At 37.1% G+C, this 15,241-nt stretch overlaps 1 protein-coding gene across 1 annotated transcript in view; it reads right to left on the bottom strand.

Annotated features, from left to right (window-relative positions):
* EML5 (EMAP like 5) overlaps positions 1–15,241 on the bottom strand; it is a 110,727-nt gene that overhangs the window by 26,605 nt on the left and 68,881 nt on the right. Inside the window, exons 23-29 of the mRNA XM_055715104.1 lie at positions 14,490–14,621; positions 13,397–13,485; positions 12,430–12,606; positions 11,299–11,500; positions 9,990–10,116; positions 8,394–8,408; positions 2,841–2,849 (exon numbers count right to left, since the gene is read on the bottom strand). Of these exons, the coding sequence (XP_055571079.1) occupies positions 2,841–2,849; positions 8,394–8,408; positions 9,990–10,116; positions 11,299–11,500; positions 12,430–12,606; positions 13,397–13,485; positions 14,490–14,621 (751 nt within the window). The remainder of the gene's footprint in view (positions 1–2,840; positions 2,850–8,393; positions 8,409–9,989; positions 10,117–11,298; positions 11,501–12,429; positions 12,607–13,396; positions 13,486–14,489; positions 14,622–15,241) is intronic.

Here is a 15,241-nt window from a genome sequence, read left to right as displayed (position 1 = left end):
AGTAGTGCAAAGACAGGAGACTACTACGCATTACCACACAGAAAACCACCTGATCTAAAGCACGATGTCCAAACTGTAGGGAACAGAGCCCAGTTCTCTTAGGTCAATTCCTAACAATGTATCCATAAAAATATTTTTATGCCCATCTGGATTTAGAGCTTCTAAGGAGAAAAAAAAGTATTCCCAGAAATGCTGTTATTTAGGAGAAACAGTGTATAATTATCAGTTGTCAGAGGCTAGTGCTGTTTGACTGCTCTTGCAAAGATATGTAAAAATCAGAGACTGAGGAGGACTGCATAGGTCAGCGGAGATCCAAAGAAATAACACAGATACATCTAAAGCAGCAGAGGAAATCCCTGAAATTTATATATTTGAGGTAAAGAAAATGAAAAGTATGTTCAACTAGTTTTTCCCTGAAAAAAACAACCCACCGAAACCACCAAAGGCAAGCTTAATAGCAGTTGGAAACTTGATGACCATAGTTTACCCAGAGAGCTTTGGAGAAGCAGCGAGGGACAATCCTGTGCTGACCAGGCAAGTGGCACACAAGGGCTGTAGGCTCCATCACTGGAGCTCAGGCCTGCCTCACAGATGGGGGTAGGGACAGATTGAGCAAAACTGCGCAATCCACCTCCTGCTCACTCCAGAACGCTTCCAAACGTTTTATATTTTTATTTTCTGATTTGTCATGGACAATTCAGCAACAGTCTTATTACTGTTGCTCTAGAAATTGATAAAACACAGCATAAAGAGCCCTTCTTCCACTTGTCACCCGCACATTTGATAGAGCACTCAAGTCTCATTTCTTTCCTGCCCCCCCTTATTTAATTTATGTCCCTGAAGATAAAAAAGCCAATTAGAGAAAAAGAAAGCAGAAAAACTAAATAGAGCAGAAGAGCACAGCTAAAGTTTCATGAAAGCAACAAAAACTGAAAGGACATGGTTCTGGCACAGGTCTATGTTACCGGAACTGAGCTGACTGGAAGTGAAGACTTCTCTGCTGCTCGGATCTAGAATGTGGCATTTTTATAGCGTTTGCTGTCTGCTAATCCCTTGTGATAGAATGGGAGAAGAGGTAAAACAATTTCACATTACGCAACTACTTGAAAAGACCATCTATACTTAAAAGCTGTACAGATAAAGAGATACAAATATAGGTTTGATATCCATCCTTAGCCTATCGTTAAAGTATGTTTACATTTGTACATTACCATACAAAAGGGTAAAGTAAATGTACATTGGTCAATAAAACTTGACAATCTATATGCAGCTATACTATCTCACAGGTCACCTAAACAATTATATAAGTACCCACCTATGACAGACTAACTCATTGATTCAGAGCAGTGGAACTGGAATGCAAATTACAAGCACATATGCATTTTTTTCCCCAGTTAAGTTTAAAGACTGTAACTTGTGCACTTAAAAGCAGGAATGCTGAAGGACACCAGAATACATTTTCCAAGTGCTTTTTTAAAGGTACAAAGGCTGAAGATATTTTTCATTTGCTATTTAATGTGCAGGGAAGCCACTAAAGGCATGCATATACAACACACAGTGGTCATATACCTGTATGTGTAACTGGCTGCATGATCATAAACTGTGTGCAAAAGATGGGAAGGAGAGCATGAACATTTTGGGGTGAATGCACATACAGATGGGATCAGTTTGAACATATGGAAGCAGAGTTCCAGCCATCTATCACAGGGCAAATAAATACCTCAACATTGGCACTTAATTTTCAATATGATAACAGAATCTGTATATATAGTTTAATAATTCTTGTTATGAGACCATAAAAAATGGAATACAAGCATTTTGCAGTAGTTTGTGAAACAAAGAAATCCCTTTTCATGGTTGTCTTGTATCATGTTCTTGTATTTCACTCACTGTTTTTATTCTTGGTACTGAATTTCTAAAGTTATTAAGGGAGGGTCTTCTGTGGTTAATATAAACTGCCATCAATTCTTTGAGTTCCATGGTAACTTATGACAATGCCAATTACAACACTTATTTCTGTTTTAAAAATCCAAGTGTTGTTTTGGGCATGATTTCATAGAGCAAGTTACAGCTGTTGGTACAAAAGAAGTCCCTTCCTGTGAGGGTCACCATAGCTGCACCTTGTACTCCGGGGCACTTGCAGAGAACTTGGCAACTGATTTTGCAGTAGCCTTCAGCAGGAAGTGACATTCACTCCCTCCCCAAAAGGTGTTGGCAAGCATGAAGTAGAGAATTAATTTTAAAAGTAAGGAGGAGTTCTTCCACTTATTCTTGGTAAGACTGTCAAAGCCACCTATGAAGCTTTAGAGGTCTGCTTTCCTTTAGAAGATAATGAAACCCGGTAGTTTTTAAATGCTGCTTCTTGACAGTGATTAGTCATAATTATTTTCATGTGCCCTATGAATAGTAAGTGCCATTTTGTATGCACTAATGCAGATATAGGTAATTTATTACTCAATTAATTCAACAACATAGACAACTTGACATGTCAGGTGGGACTGTCCCATCAAATGTAAAACCATCTACTTTTGAGGTTCATAGCTGCCCAGTAGAGAGTGCTAATCTCTGTATTTTAATAAATATTATTGAAAAATACTATTTGTAAAACATGCAAGTTTAATGTTCTATGTAGTTAATTTTATAGCGCTAAGTAAATAAATATCTAGCTTATTGTATGGAATACAGCTACAATGAATACATATAAATTTAAAATCTGTAGTACAGCAATATTTTGAAGAGTGAGAGGTGCATGGCATAGCACCCTACGTGACAGATGGCTTTTTAAAGAAAATGGGAGATGATAGTAAAATATGGACTAGATAGCAAAATAAAAGCATTACCTGGAACCTCTTTTCAGCAGCAGGTGGGAAAGAGAAAAGGATTACTTATACAAGTTTGGCTGAAAGCTAGGTGTCAGTGAATTATTTATAGAAATTATTATTATTGACTTTCTGGTTCGTTTACTTCTTTTTACAAGGGGATTATTCACAACTTCATAGGTTATGTAAATCTATTGTACAGAAAGCTCCCATTCACTTATATGAGAATCATGAACATGTGTTGGCATGAGAATATATTTCTTAGGACTGATCCGTACTGTAAACAGAGAAAGCAAGCAGAAGCAGACCCAAAACCCGCTGAAGTATATCAAGCATTTAAAGAGAATTAAACACAACAGCCAAATTACTCGAAGTTGTGCAAGTTTAACTTCCTGAAATGAGCTAGTGAATAGAACATGTCAACTCGCTATTAAAGACAGATACTCAAGTTCACTCAGAAAAACACATTCAGTTATACTAAAATACATTTATCTCAGCTAGTCAAAATGTGTGGGGTACTGAGCACTGCTGATACATACTGTTTTTTCATTATTGAATTCAGTTTGTTGACTGAAGATATTTTGAAATCTGTTTCACAAATTTGGTGCACTGGATGGGTTTTCTCAGTTGTATGTGATGCCTACTCCTACATTTAAACTAGCAAAACATCATTATTAATCATCAGAATATATGGGCATGTACAGATTATTTCCTAATATTAGTACTATGCATGGGCACTTTTCATTAGCCTGATTAGCAGTTACACTTCCTTTGTTTTGATTTGCTTTTCTTTTAAGAACTACCTAGCAATTTGACTGCAGCAAGGAGGACACTAGTTATCAGTCTTTTCCACTTACAGGTGAAGGAAAAAGATTTTTTGTCTCATCTGTTAGGGAAAACTTTCCAGAAAATTAAGACAACAGTGCTGAACAACTTGCAAATGGATGTGGATGATGTAAGGTTCAGATAAAGGAACCGTCATTTCAGTAACTTTCTCCCTCTTTCACACCCTCAGAAGTACAATTTACATTTATCTACCCTTTGTATCAGGAAAAAAAAAATAAAAATTCTTCACTTCTGGATCAGTACAGGACTAGTTTGTAAATAGTTTGTAAGCTCCCTTCCCATTATGAATACTCAAGAATCTGAAATAGGTTATGCATTTATGTACATCCTTCCACACAGAGAGAAATAATCCTCATGACAAAAAAACCCCAAAACAAACCAAAAAACAACACTGGGATCTTCCCATACAAGAGATCTTGGCACCTGGACTGAGTAATGGTATGTATTAAGAAAACAAGATAGCGATGACTATGAGAAACAAACACTGAAAATGGTTTTAGTTGCTTGCAAATATTTAGTATGGTAAATTCATGGTGAAAAATTCAACCAGAATTCCTGGTTATTTAGTTTTGAGATCTTTTGGTACAGCCATTCTTGTCTCAAGTACATTAATCAGAGCATCATCCCTTTGACAGTGACAAATACTGAATACTTCAAGGAGTATAAGAACAGAGTAAGAATGGAGTGATATCCTCCAGATTCTTCTCCCAACCTCCAGTGATTTCCAGTTCAGGGAGTAGCTGAGCCAGAAGTGTTTTAAAAATTAACCACCCATGATGAATTTTTCTCCTAAGCAATTTATCCAGCCCCAAAACATACTAGGAAAGAACTTTCAGTAAAGGATAGAAACACAGTTTTCCAAGTTATTTTGTGCTGCTGAATATCCACAAAGCTCTAGACAACCACATTAGATAAACAGTAGATATATTTTCACATTAAAATATTATCTTTTAATATTATTACTCAGAAATTACAAACAATTCAGAATACATAGTGCTGTCCTACAGCCAATGCCATTTTGTGTTTTCAATTGAAGTTAAAGTAAGTATTCCAATGTAAAATATATTTCATGGTAATTTTACTACTAGAGAATGACATATCATGAGTAGACGTAACCTTAAACTATATTGCAAGCAGACCTTAAACTGAATGAATCTGAATAAAATCTTGAGTCCTAGCATCCCTAATTTTTAAAAAAACATGCCTGAAATTTAAGAAGTTTCAGGTTTCAACATCTTTCCATTGAGCACATCAACTTTTATGGCACTAGCATCTCTTATTTTCAAAAAATACTTCTCTCTCTCTCTCATTTTCTTTCAAATATCAAATTTCTTAGACAAGACTGTTAGGAAAAAAAAACCCAGAAAAAAAGTGGGGAAAATCATGTTTGTCCTGAAGGAAAAAATAAAGACAGTCCTGCATTGAAGTATAAATTGATGCAACTCACATCTGAAGTTAATATGTTAACCATAAAAATGATTAAGACACAGAAATGTCCACTGCTCCTAGCAAAACTGTGTTGTGAAGGGGAAAAAAAATTTTTTTAAACTTCTGCTATTGCAAGGGAAAGCCATAATTTATGAACAAAACCAGAAAACGGAGAACAGGACACTACCTCCATTGGAAACCAAAAATAATTCTTTGTTCACATTCACGTTCTGGGAAATGCATTTACATTTTTAATTCAGGGTCACTGGAAAATTACTATGATACATCAAAAGCGGAATCCCATGTTCCACACTTCACAGAGAATGTACCTACTCACCAGACTGCAGTGTTTTGCAGCCTCTTTCACTTATTCTCCCTTTCTAACCCTAGGGATTATTTAATTCCTTTCCACAGAGCTTTAGGAGAAAGGAGTGACACTGTTTTGACCCACACAGTGATATGTATTTTAATTTTTGGTAGACTAAATGTCCTAAAACTCTGATTTCCTATGTCACTCTACTACTTACAACATCAAAGGTGCAATCAACTTAACCTTTCTAATAATATTAGAATCAAAATAATTTTAGTGAATCAATTTTGGGTACCCAGTTGAGTAATTTCTAACTCTAAATCCAGACGATGGCCTCAGACTACAACTCTCGCCTTCACAGATGTGCTTTTGTGAAACAGAGGTAGGAAACAGATGAGATTTCATGTATGCTTCTTCCTTTAGCATTCTATTGTTTATGTCATTTAATACTCTGGATACTAATAATCGTATTCCTTCTACATAGAAGGAACTTCACTATGGCAAGGATTTATGAGTTCCACTTCAGCTGTCAGGTACAACAATCAAGTAGCAACATTATTTTTGGTATGGTCTTTATACGTAGCCTTAGAGTTTAATTATCTGGTAACATTTACGTCCATCTTCTCCCATACAGAATTAAATACCTCCTACACTCAACAGTAAAAGATATTCAAATACTTTCTCATAAGGAATCCCCTTTATACACAAAGTCAAAATTACTGGAAAAACATTCTCAGAGGCACATTCTACACTGGTGTACACCTCTGATCCTCAGAATACAAGGATTCCAATAAAGCGCTACAAGACACAGCTCTTGTAATGTTTGGCAGTCAATATAACAAGCCTATGCACAACAAGGAATGACAAAGATGTACTACCCACCCCGAGCAGTTGTACTTGGTTTGTGTGGAAAGGTTTTGGTAGCAGGGGGACTGCAGGGGGGCTTCTGTGAGAAGCTGCTGGAAGCTTCCCCTGTGTCAGACAGAGCCAATGCCAGCTGGCTCCAAGATGTACCTACCACTGACCAAGGCTGAGCCCATCAGCGATGGTGGTAGCACCTCTGGGATAACGTGTTTAAGAAGAGGGGAAAATAACTGCTGCGGAACAGCAGCCAGAGACAGGAGGGAGAATATGTGAGGGAGATAACTCTGCAGACACCGGGTCAATGCAGGAGGAGGGCAGGAGGCGCTCCAGGCACCAGAGCAGATTCCCCTGCAGCCCACGGCGAAGCCCACGGTGAGACAGGGTGTGCCCTCAGCAGCCCACGGAGGGTAATGGTGGAGCAGGTCTCCCCCTGCAGCCCCTGGAGGACCCCACACCAGAGCAGGTGGGTGCCCAAAGGAGGCTGTGACCCCTTGGGAAGCCCATGCTGGAGCAGGCTCCTGGCAGGACCTGTGGCCCCATGGAGAGGAGCCCAGGCTGGGGCAGGTTTGCTGGCCGGGCTTGTGACCCCGTGGGGGACCCAGGCTGGGGCAGCCTGTGCCTGAGGGGCTGTGCCCCATGGGAGGGACCCACACTCGAGCAGGTCATGGGAAGGACTCACGCCGGAGAAGTTTGTGGAGAACTGTCTCCCATGGGAGGGACCCTGCTGCTGGAGCAGGGAGAGCGTGAGGAGGAGGGAGCAGCAGAGACAAGGTGTGATGAACTGAGGGCAGCCCCATTCCCCATCCCCCTGTGCCGCTGTGGGGGAGGAGGGAGAGAACTCGGGAGTGAAGTTGAGCCTGGGAAGAATGTGTGTGTGTGTGTGTGTGTGTGTGTGAGAGAGAGAGAAGGTGTTTTTAAGATTTAGTTTTTATTTCTCATTATTACCAAAGTTAAGTAAATCAAAGCACAGTAAAAAAACTAATTTAATTTCCCCCCAAGTCGAGTTTGTTTTACCCATGACGGTAACTGGTGAGTGATCTCTCCCTGTCCTTATCTTGACCCACAAGCTTTTTGTTATATTTTTTTCTCCCTGGTACAGCTGAGGATGGCAGTGATACAGAAGAAAAGTCTGTACAGGTTATACATACTCTGCATAACTTATACAGAAATACACTGACTTTACAGATACACATTTTTTAAAAGGCTAAAAACCAGAATTAATTTGATGAAGGTTGCCAGTGGTAGGATCTAAAATTTAGATAAAGACAGTGGCTTGCTTTATTATGCCAAATTGTCTGCAGAAGGATACACAGAGATTGACACAATTCTAACATCTGTCACCACAGGAATGTGATTTCATTGTGGAAACAGGATCCAGGTCGATATGAGAGGGGCTCTCTTAACCAGTGTAGGTCCAAGTGTCCAGGCAGCTCAGTCTACAAGTCTGAAGGGTGGCCTACACCCTATGGATCTGCTGTGCTACAAATGTAAGAGCATGTTGTTGAGTATACATATATACTAAATAGGGTAGGTGTAAAACCTAATTACCTAATGCAGGCACCTAAGCTAGTGACTCTGCATGCCACATGAATGCTATGGGGACCTAGCTCAGATCCTTAAGTAGTGTAGGTGCATTGGTAAAATGCCAGGCTACTCTCATCCCCAGAGCTTCATTAGCTCCAACACAGTGGTGCAGACATGGTGGTACAGCTCGTATAGCCACTTCAGGCAACTCTGCAAAATATTCCCCACACTTTTTACTCTATGTTGGACCTCTACACCAAGAATGTGATATAGTCTTACAGAAGTCCACAAGAAGTTACATGAACTCTCTGACTACAGTTACTTAAGTCAAGTTGTTCCTTAGCCACTCCAAAGTACTGAGGAAAATAGGATGAGATTTGATTACATCCTTGCAAATACTCTATTTAGCATCCATTCACGTCTACTTAGACCGAGAACTGGACTTACTCTTTATCGCTTATCCCTCTTCTACCCATTAATAAGCTACTATTTAATAGTAAAGAATTAAAGTCTTCACTTCTATTTCAAAGGATAACTACTTTCCCGAGCAGCTCATGTTATTAAAAGGCATTTGATCCTGGACTTTGTGTAAATGAACTTACCTCACTACCCCCTGCCTTCATAGGAAGCAAAAGGAAAGTGAAATAAAAATAAAATTAAAGTTAGTATTTATGAAAGCAGACTTACTAAAACATTTACCAATCCTACACAATACTAACTTTAGCAGAAGTTAAAATGCATACAGTAACAATATACCGGTTTTATTCTTCACAAAAACTTCTCTTGGAAGTTTTAGGGCCCCAAACTTTTAAACAATGCAGACAATGGAATTCTTTCATGAACTTTTATGCATTCTGAATTGGAACCTAGTATCTTACTACAGAATTAATTTTTTTTAATATTTTCTTTGAAACTGAAAACCATAACTCACTTAGCTTCCACAAACAATTATAAGAAGAAATACAAGAGGCTTACAATTTCATTTAAAAAATATTTATCACACCTTTCATTAACAAGAGTAAATATAAATCCAAAATGTAGACACCATGCATATTATTTCTTTTTGACTTCCACATCAAATGCATCTGGTTAATAAACAGAGTATTTCTCATTTTAAATGCAAAATAGCAAGTCACTGCTTTATAGGCAGGTATACATTCTCTCCCTTCAGCAGCACAACTTAAAAACAAAAGTGACACCAAAGCTCCCACAAACGTCAGGTTGCATTTCTCAACAAGGGCATCACAGATCTGTCAGCTTTACTGCTGAAAGAGGCATGTGCATCATAACAGAACTCCTCACATTCCTGCAGGAAGTTTCCAATCTGCTATTTCTCTACATCCTTAATTTTATTGTGCTGTGTTTTCCTCACTTCTCTCTTCAATACTAGCATTCCACAACTGCCACTGTAGGAATCCCTCTTTCCTTTTCCCTCACATACACTGTCCACATCTATTTTGCTGAACAACAAACAACTTTCAGGGTCCTGTGCTCAGTTGCGGATTCTGCAGCAGATTACGTTCTAGTGGTTAAAAATTCTTTTTCTTATGTCACATCTACTTTAACTGCTGGTTTTACTCTATTCTGCTCCCCATCCCCTTCTCTTCTAAAGCATACAATAGTGAACCAGGCAACACAACTAACTCTGCAAAGCAATCAATTTTCCAAGACTCATTAATAGAAATTGCAGAACCACTGTGGACAGAATTTTTCAAAGAAAGGTAGAAGTTATCTGGAGACAGAAACAACGCAAGGAGCAATTACAGCTGAATTAGTTAAACTAGATTTCTGGCAAAAACGAAAAATTGAAAGCTGTCTTTCAATAAAACTATTGTACAGGTTCATGCCTACAATACCAACACTAGATACCACTCAGTATTTAACTTTCAAAAGGAATATATTGTCAAACACCACCAAATAAAAATTATCTCAAGAAACTCACCCAACATAATAATATACATGTATCATTTGTAGTCTTTCAGGCTCTCTGAAACAGAGATCCAGTCTAGTCCTTAGACAAGACTTTTCTTTAGCTGTGCTGTTGGGGTTTCCCCCCCCCCCCCCCCCAAATAAATAGTATTTCCACTTTTTTTCTACATTCCCTTTTAAGTTGCATATATATTCCAATATAATTACGTTTCACTATTAATCATCTTTTCAGATTGCTTTCTGGGTTAGAATTGTAATTTAGCACTTACCTTTCATCTAAGGTTGGCTCCTTTTGTTGCAGATGAGGCTTAATTCCAAACATTGGTCTAATGTTAGTTGATAAGGCTTTGATGGTGTAATTAATTTCATTTTCCCTTGTCACATCACTGTCATAACCTAACAAAATCAGAATGAACAGTATCAAAACAAGATATCAGAAAAAAAATTCAATCAAAATTTGTGAAGGTTTCAACAATGTACTGGAATACAACAATTACAATATGTATTATTAGTAATCTAAATACACAACAGAAAGAAAGTAGCTGGGAATCATGAACATTGTTAATAGAAGACATTCTAAGAAAAAAAAATCTCTACAATATCTTTGTGAAAAAAATTATTAACAAAGATTCAAGGGACATTCAAAGCTATCCCATTTCTGCTTGGTTGGCCTTAACTCAGGGCCAGCAACAAAGGACCTCACTACATGACACCTGCTGTTAAGTTCTGGAAGATTTAGCGCCAGGTTGTTCTCTATTTCAGGACCTGTCCTGGATGTAGTCTTCAATATTTTTAAGCAGAAAGATAGTGCCTAAAAATTCTTCCCAATATGCTTCTAATATCTAAAGTGTCTCTTTGGCAATTTAGCAGATTTCAGTGAAAACTGAAATTAATTTATTACACAGAACTATTTAAAGAGTAGCAGTGATAGTTTAAAAATGCTTCAAGACTGAGGAATTGACAAGGGGGGAAAATTACACCTGGCAGCAAAGAGAACAAGTTTGGAGGCTTATGAATCCTTGGAATTATAACACAAAAAGGAAACAAAGTATGGCAAAACCATAGAAGTTAACTCTATGAAATGTAATAAACACTTTTAACTGCTGATATTAAGATCTTGCAATAGATTGTTCCATATATGAACATCAGTCTGCCTCAGTCTACTATGTTTTTGTGTTACCAAAACAGATGCTGTAACATCAAGATAACTATGATCTCACATTATACAGATTTCAACATAATACCATTAGAACTGGTGTACAAATCTAAACTATGATGAATGTATTTATTTATATAGATTTTTGGAAGTTACCTAGAATTGGCACTTAGTTTTTTTTTTCATTTAAAAGACATCAAGAGCCTTTTTTATATACATTGACACAAACACTTCATTTTCTTCACAACAGTTTATCAGTCCTTTCCCCCAAAATATATTTTGCTTAATGTTTTTGAAGCATCTTCTCTATTTAAGATTAAAACAATCATATGTAAAACCTGTACTTCTAAATTAGCAGTTTTCCATTAATTAAATCTTCTCAATGTAGTATAATCCAGTTGGTTTTATAAATTATTACTGACCTCCATCTTCTTCAGAATCTAGATCAGACTCTTCACTGTCACACTGCCTGCTATCCCTGTGTCCTTCCACCTCGTAAGTCCACAGCATTAAAGAGGTGTCTGCTCCTCCAACAGTGACCAACAAACTGTCATCATAGGTCCAACGGACATTTGTTACATGGGTACTGTGAGCGACATACCTCTTAAATTTTCCAAACTTTCCCTAGAAGGTAGAAGAAAAGACACAGCTAAATTTAACAAGTGCTAGATAGAACTAAAACACATTACCAGTGCAAAACGTGTTCTTTACTTCTTTACAGTTTATGCTTCAGCTGTTTTGCATTTGTGTGCATCTCATTATTTGCCAAGTTCCCCTACTATAGCAACTTCATGAAATGTTAATATAGCCATAACAAACATGCAAGAATTTGTTTATAAACAGATTACAGCAGTATTGATCAATTTTCCTAAAAGAAAAAATAATCTAACAGATTAAGAATAAAACACACATAGACTATTTTTCCAATAAACAAGTCAATACTTGTGCATTGTTACCATCGCTAGCACAGCAAAATATTCAAATTGAAGACATATTTACTGATAAATATACAGGAAACTAGAAAGGTTCTGGAAAAGCAGTAAAAATATAATGTACTTCTGGAACGGCTTGTCTATGATGCATGATATAATATTATTAAAGCTCTTCATCTTAGAGAAAAGTGACTGAATTTGGACAGAATGAAGGTCTATAAAATCAGGAATTAAATGAAGATGATGAAGAAGTGTTCAATGTCTTCCAAAACAAGAGCTTAAGGGGCTAAAAATAACACTGATAAAAACTACACTAAGGATGTTAATACCTAAGATGTTATTAGACAGTGCCTGTCCCATTCCTGTCCTTACAGTTTTTCCTATGCATTTACCACTGTCATGGCACTGCCATGCCACCAGAATGAGATGGTTCTTACATCTGACCTGGAATGGTCATTCTTACTCTGAAAGTTTAATGCATTGCAATGTAATATTGAATGCCTTCTCTGATCATAAGGACAAAAGTATAAAAGCATTATTTTGTTCTGAGTGATGAATTTTTACACATTTGAAAAGGCAGTTTTATTCAATCTTCTCCATGAACAGCTGAAAATTACTTACTTTAGCAGGGTATCGAAACAGTTTCACAAATCCAAAATCATCTCCTGTGGCTAATACTTTACTATCACTAGTGAGGCATGAAGCAGTTACGTCTGTGACTTCACCAATTATTGGCCAGATTCCTTCACAGCAAGAGCCCAAAACACTTGTCCATGATGCCCAGCCAATCTTTTCTACCTACAAAAACAATCTGTTTGAGACAGAGCATGCTTCTTCCTAGGCAGTTTTCTCCATACCTTATTTCAAGAAAAAGTCCTTGCACTGAAAGGTATGTCACATCTAAAAGATAATATTTTAATAGTGACTATTCAAGATTTCATTAGAGACCCTTAATTTTACCTCTATTAACTTCCAGTTCTAAAACCTCTAGAACTATTAAAAAAAAATAAATTGACCTTACCTGCCCTTCCAGGTTGGAAAAAAAAATTTTTTTTTCAACCCTACCTTTTCAACCTCATAGAAAACATTATTTGAGAATTATCCATTTTCACTGTCTGCCCTATGACAATGCTCTGTGTCTGAGAAAACAAATCAATATTATAGCTACAATGCACTACACTGGCCTATGTAAATTATGTATTGCATTGTTATATAAAGACATGCATGAAGTCTTCCACAGCAAGATTAGGGCTAAATAATCTGCAATAGCTTTTCAAAGGTGTTTAGGTACCGAAAGAGGCATATAGAAGTCCAGTGAGATTTTCATGAGTGCATGTGTCAGCCAAGTGTCCATTTCTTAACAGACGAGACAAATGTGATATCCCCACTGCATTTTATCATTCTGATTACATTATTTAATTGAACAGGCTGCAAAAAAGGATAAAGGACAGCGAATGCTTAAACAGAGGCTTTTTCAACAGATCAGTTATAATTGTAGTTTTATACACCATTCCCTCTTTTGTGGCATAGACAGTTGCATCATAACTCTACCTGGCAAACAATTTAAGAAGGCAGTCTATTTCCTCACCTCTAAACTAGGAATTGTCTGTTTTTTCCCACGAGGAGCTTCAAAAAATAACTGCTCTTTAGCACCAGTGTTGACTTGCAAAAGCTTCCCTGTAAAACACATTACATATTGTATATTAACATTAAATAGAAGATTCCATTTTACAAAAAAAAAGTTTTTGTTGATAACAATATTACACAAATTATTTGTTTTCAAATAATGGAAAAATTTGCACACAAACTGTGGATCTGGAAGTATGGGCTTCTATAGATCTGAGTTCTTCGACCCCTTAAATTCACAGTCCTTCCTCCTCTCTTTGAAGACTGCAATAATGCATCACTTCTCTCCTGTTTATGGTTGTCCCATCAGATGGTAGACAAAATGTACTAGGTCTAATTCAGAGCTTGTTTGTGTCAACTGCCTGACCAGTATGCAAAGCGCTCTCAGGACTGAGAAGCACATATGCTACCTGGCCAGTGGCTGCTTCCAAGCAGCTAATTTCTGCTTGCCTTTATACTACTATTTTTCTGAGGGAAATTCTCGTTAATGTTTCTGTCCCATTCCTGTTTTCAAAATTCTCAGAGGAAGCTAAATTATAACACTTTCAAATTAAACTAGACTGCTTCAAAAACGATCAAGTAGATGCGTAAGAGCAGGAACTAACAGACTGCATCACTGCACTGCCTTGTTTTTGTAAGAAACTGCTAAAGTTAATATTTAAATGAATCACATATTAAGACCCAGGAAGACAGGAAATCCAGTCTTTCTGCTGTTTTTGACAATGATACATATTCCTGTGCTACAGATGCAACTGCATTATGCAGCACATTATTCAAGAAGTAGAAGTCAAACAATAAACACAGAAGTTGTAAAAAAAAAAAACCCAAACCCATCTATAGAGACAATCTATTTTACTTGAAATTGCACAGCTTCTAAATATATTAAAAACCATTATTTTTACTACTATTTATATTTGTTCAGATGCTGTGAGCATATTCATAAACTGAAGAAATAACTCTGTCACTGATACCATAAATTCATACTGTAGATGTACTGTATTTAGTCTATAATTTAATCAAACTTCCAGTAGATTTTTAGAATAAATTCTGCTTACCCCTTATGTCCCAGTCCATGTGTGTGATATAGCTGGAGGCTCCCTTGCAGATTCCTACTCGTTTACTGCTCATTACGTTGTAAATATCTACAAAGTTGTCACAAGATGCCACAGCTAAGTACTTTCCAGCCCCTAAAATACATCAGTAGAAACACAAGAGATTTTCAAAATCATAGTTCTCCATATATTAAACACAAGCACATTCTGGGATTTAGCTATAACCCACTCAATATTTCTCTGAAATTAGCTTGCTAATTTATACACAGTCCCTGACAGACTAATGTTGATATCACATAATCAAAATTCGTATGAAATATACAACCATTATATCATTACATCTTCAAGCAATAAAAATTATTTGATGAAATTTTAAACATCTGTTGCACTTAGAGAGTGGTAAGGCTTAGACGACTGAATAGTAATGTTGCATGAGAACTGGTATCAGTAATTAGCATGTATTTTTCTTACGGAAGAGTATTTTCACTGAAGTAGTATTATTAATTTAGGTCATACATTTGAGTTCCTAAATAAGAGCTGTACTGTTTGAAAAAACCTAGCCTCACTGGGAGTGCTGTAGGGGGAAAAAGAAGAAAAAAAAAAAAAGATGATGCCAGAACTTCTGACACATCAGTTTCAAGCACTCTCATTAGCTAACAGTAACCTCAGTGAAGAGCCAAACTTATGCAGCTCATAAAGTGGAACCCTAGGGACCTAGGGAGGCTGCGGGATGTTCGTGATTTAAAACTGACTGT

Source organism: Falco cherrug, chromosome 7 (genome assembly GCF_023634085.1).
Source record: "Falco cherrug isolate bFalChe1 chromosome 7, bFalChe1.pri, whole genome shotgun sequence".
Lineage (NCBI taxonomy): Eukaryota > Metazoa > Chordata > Aves > Falconiformes > Falconidae > Falco > Falco cherrug.
Note: the sequence above shows the minus strand (reverse complement) of the source record. Positions and strands in the feature narration are given on the sequence as shown.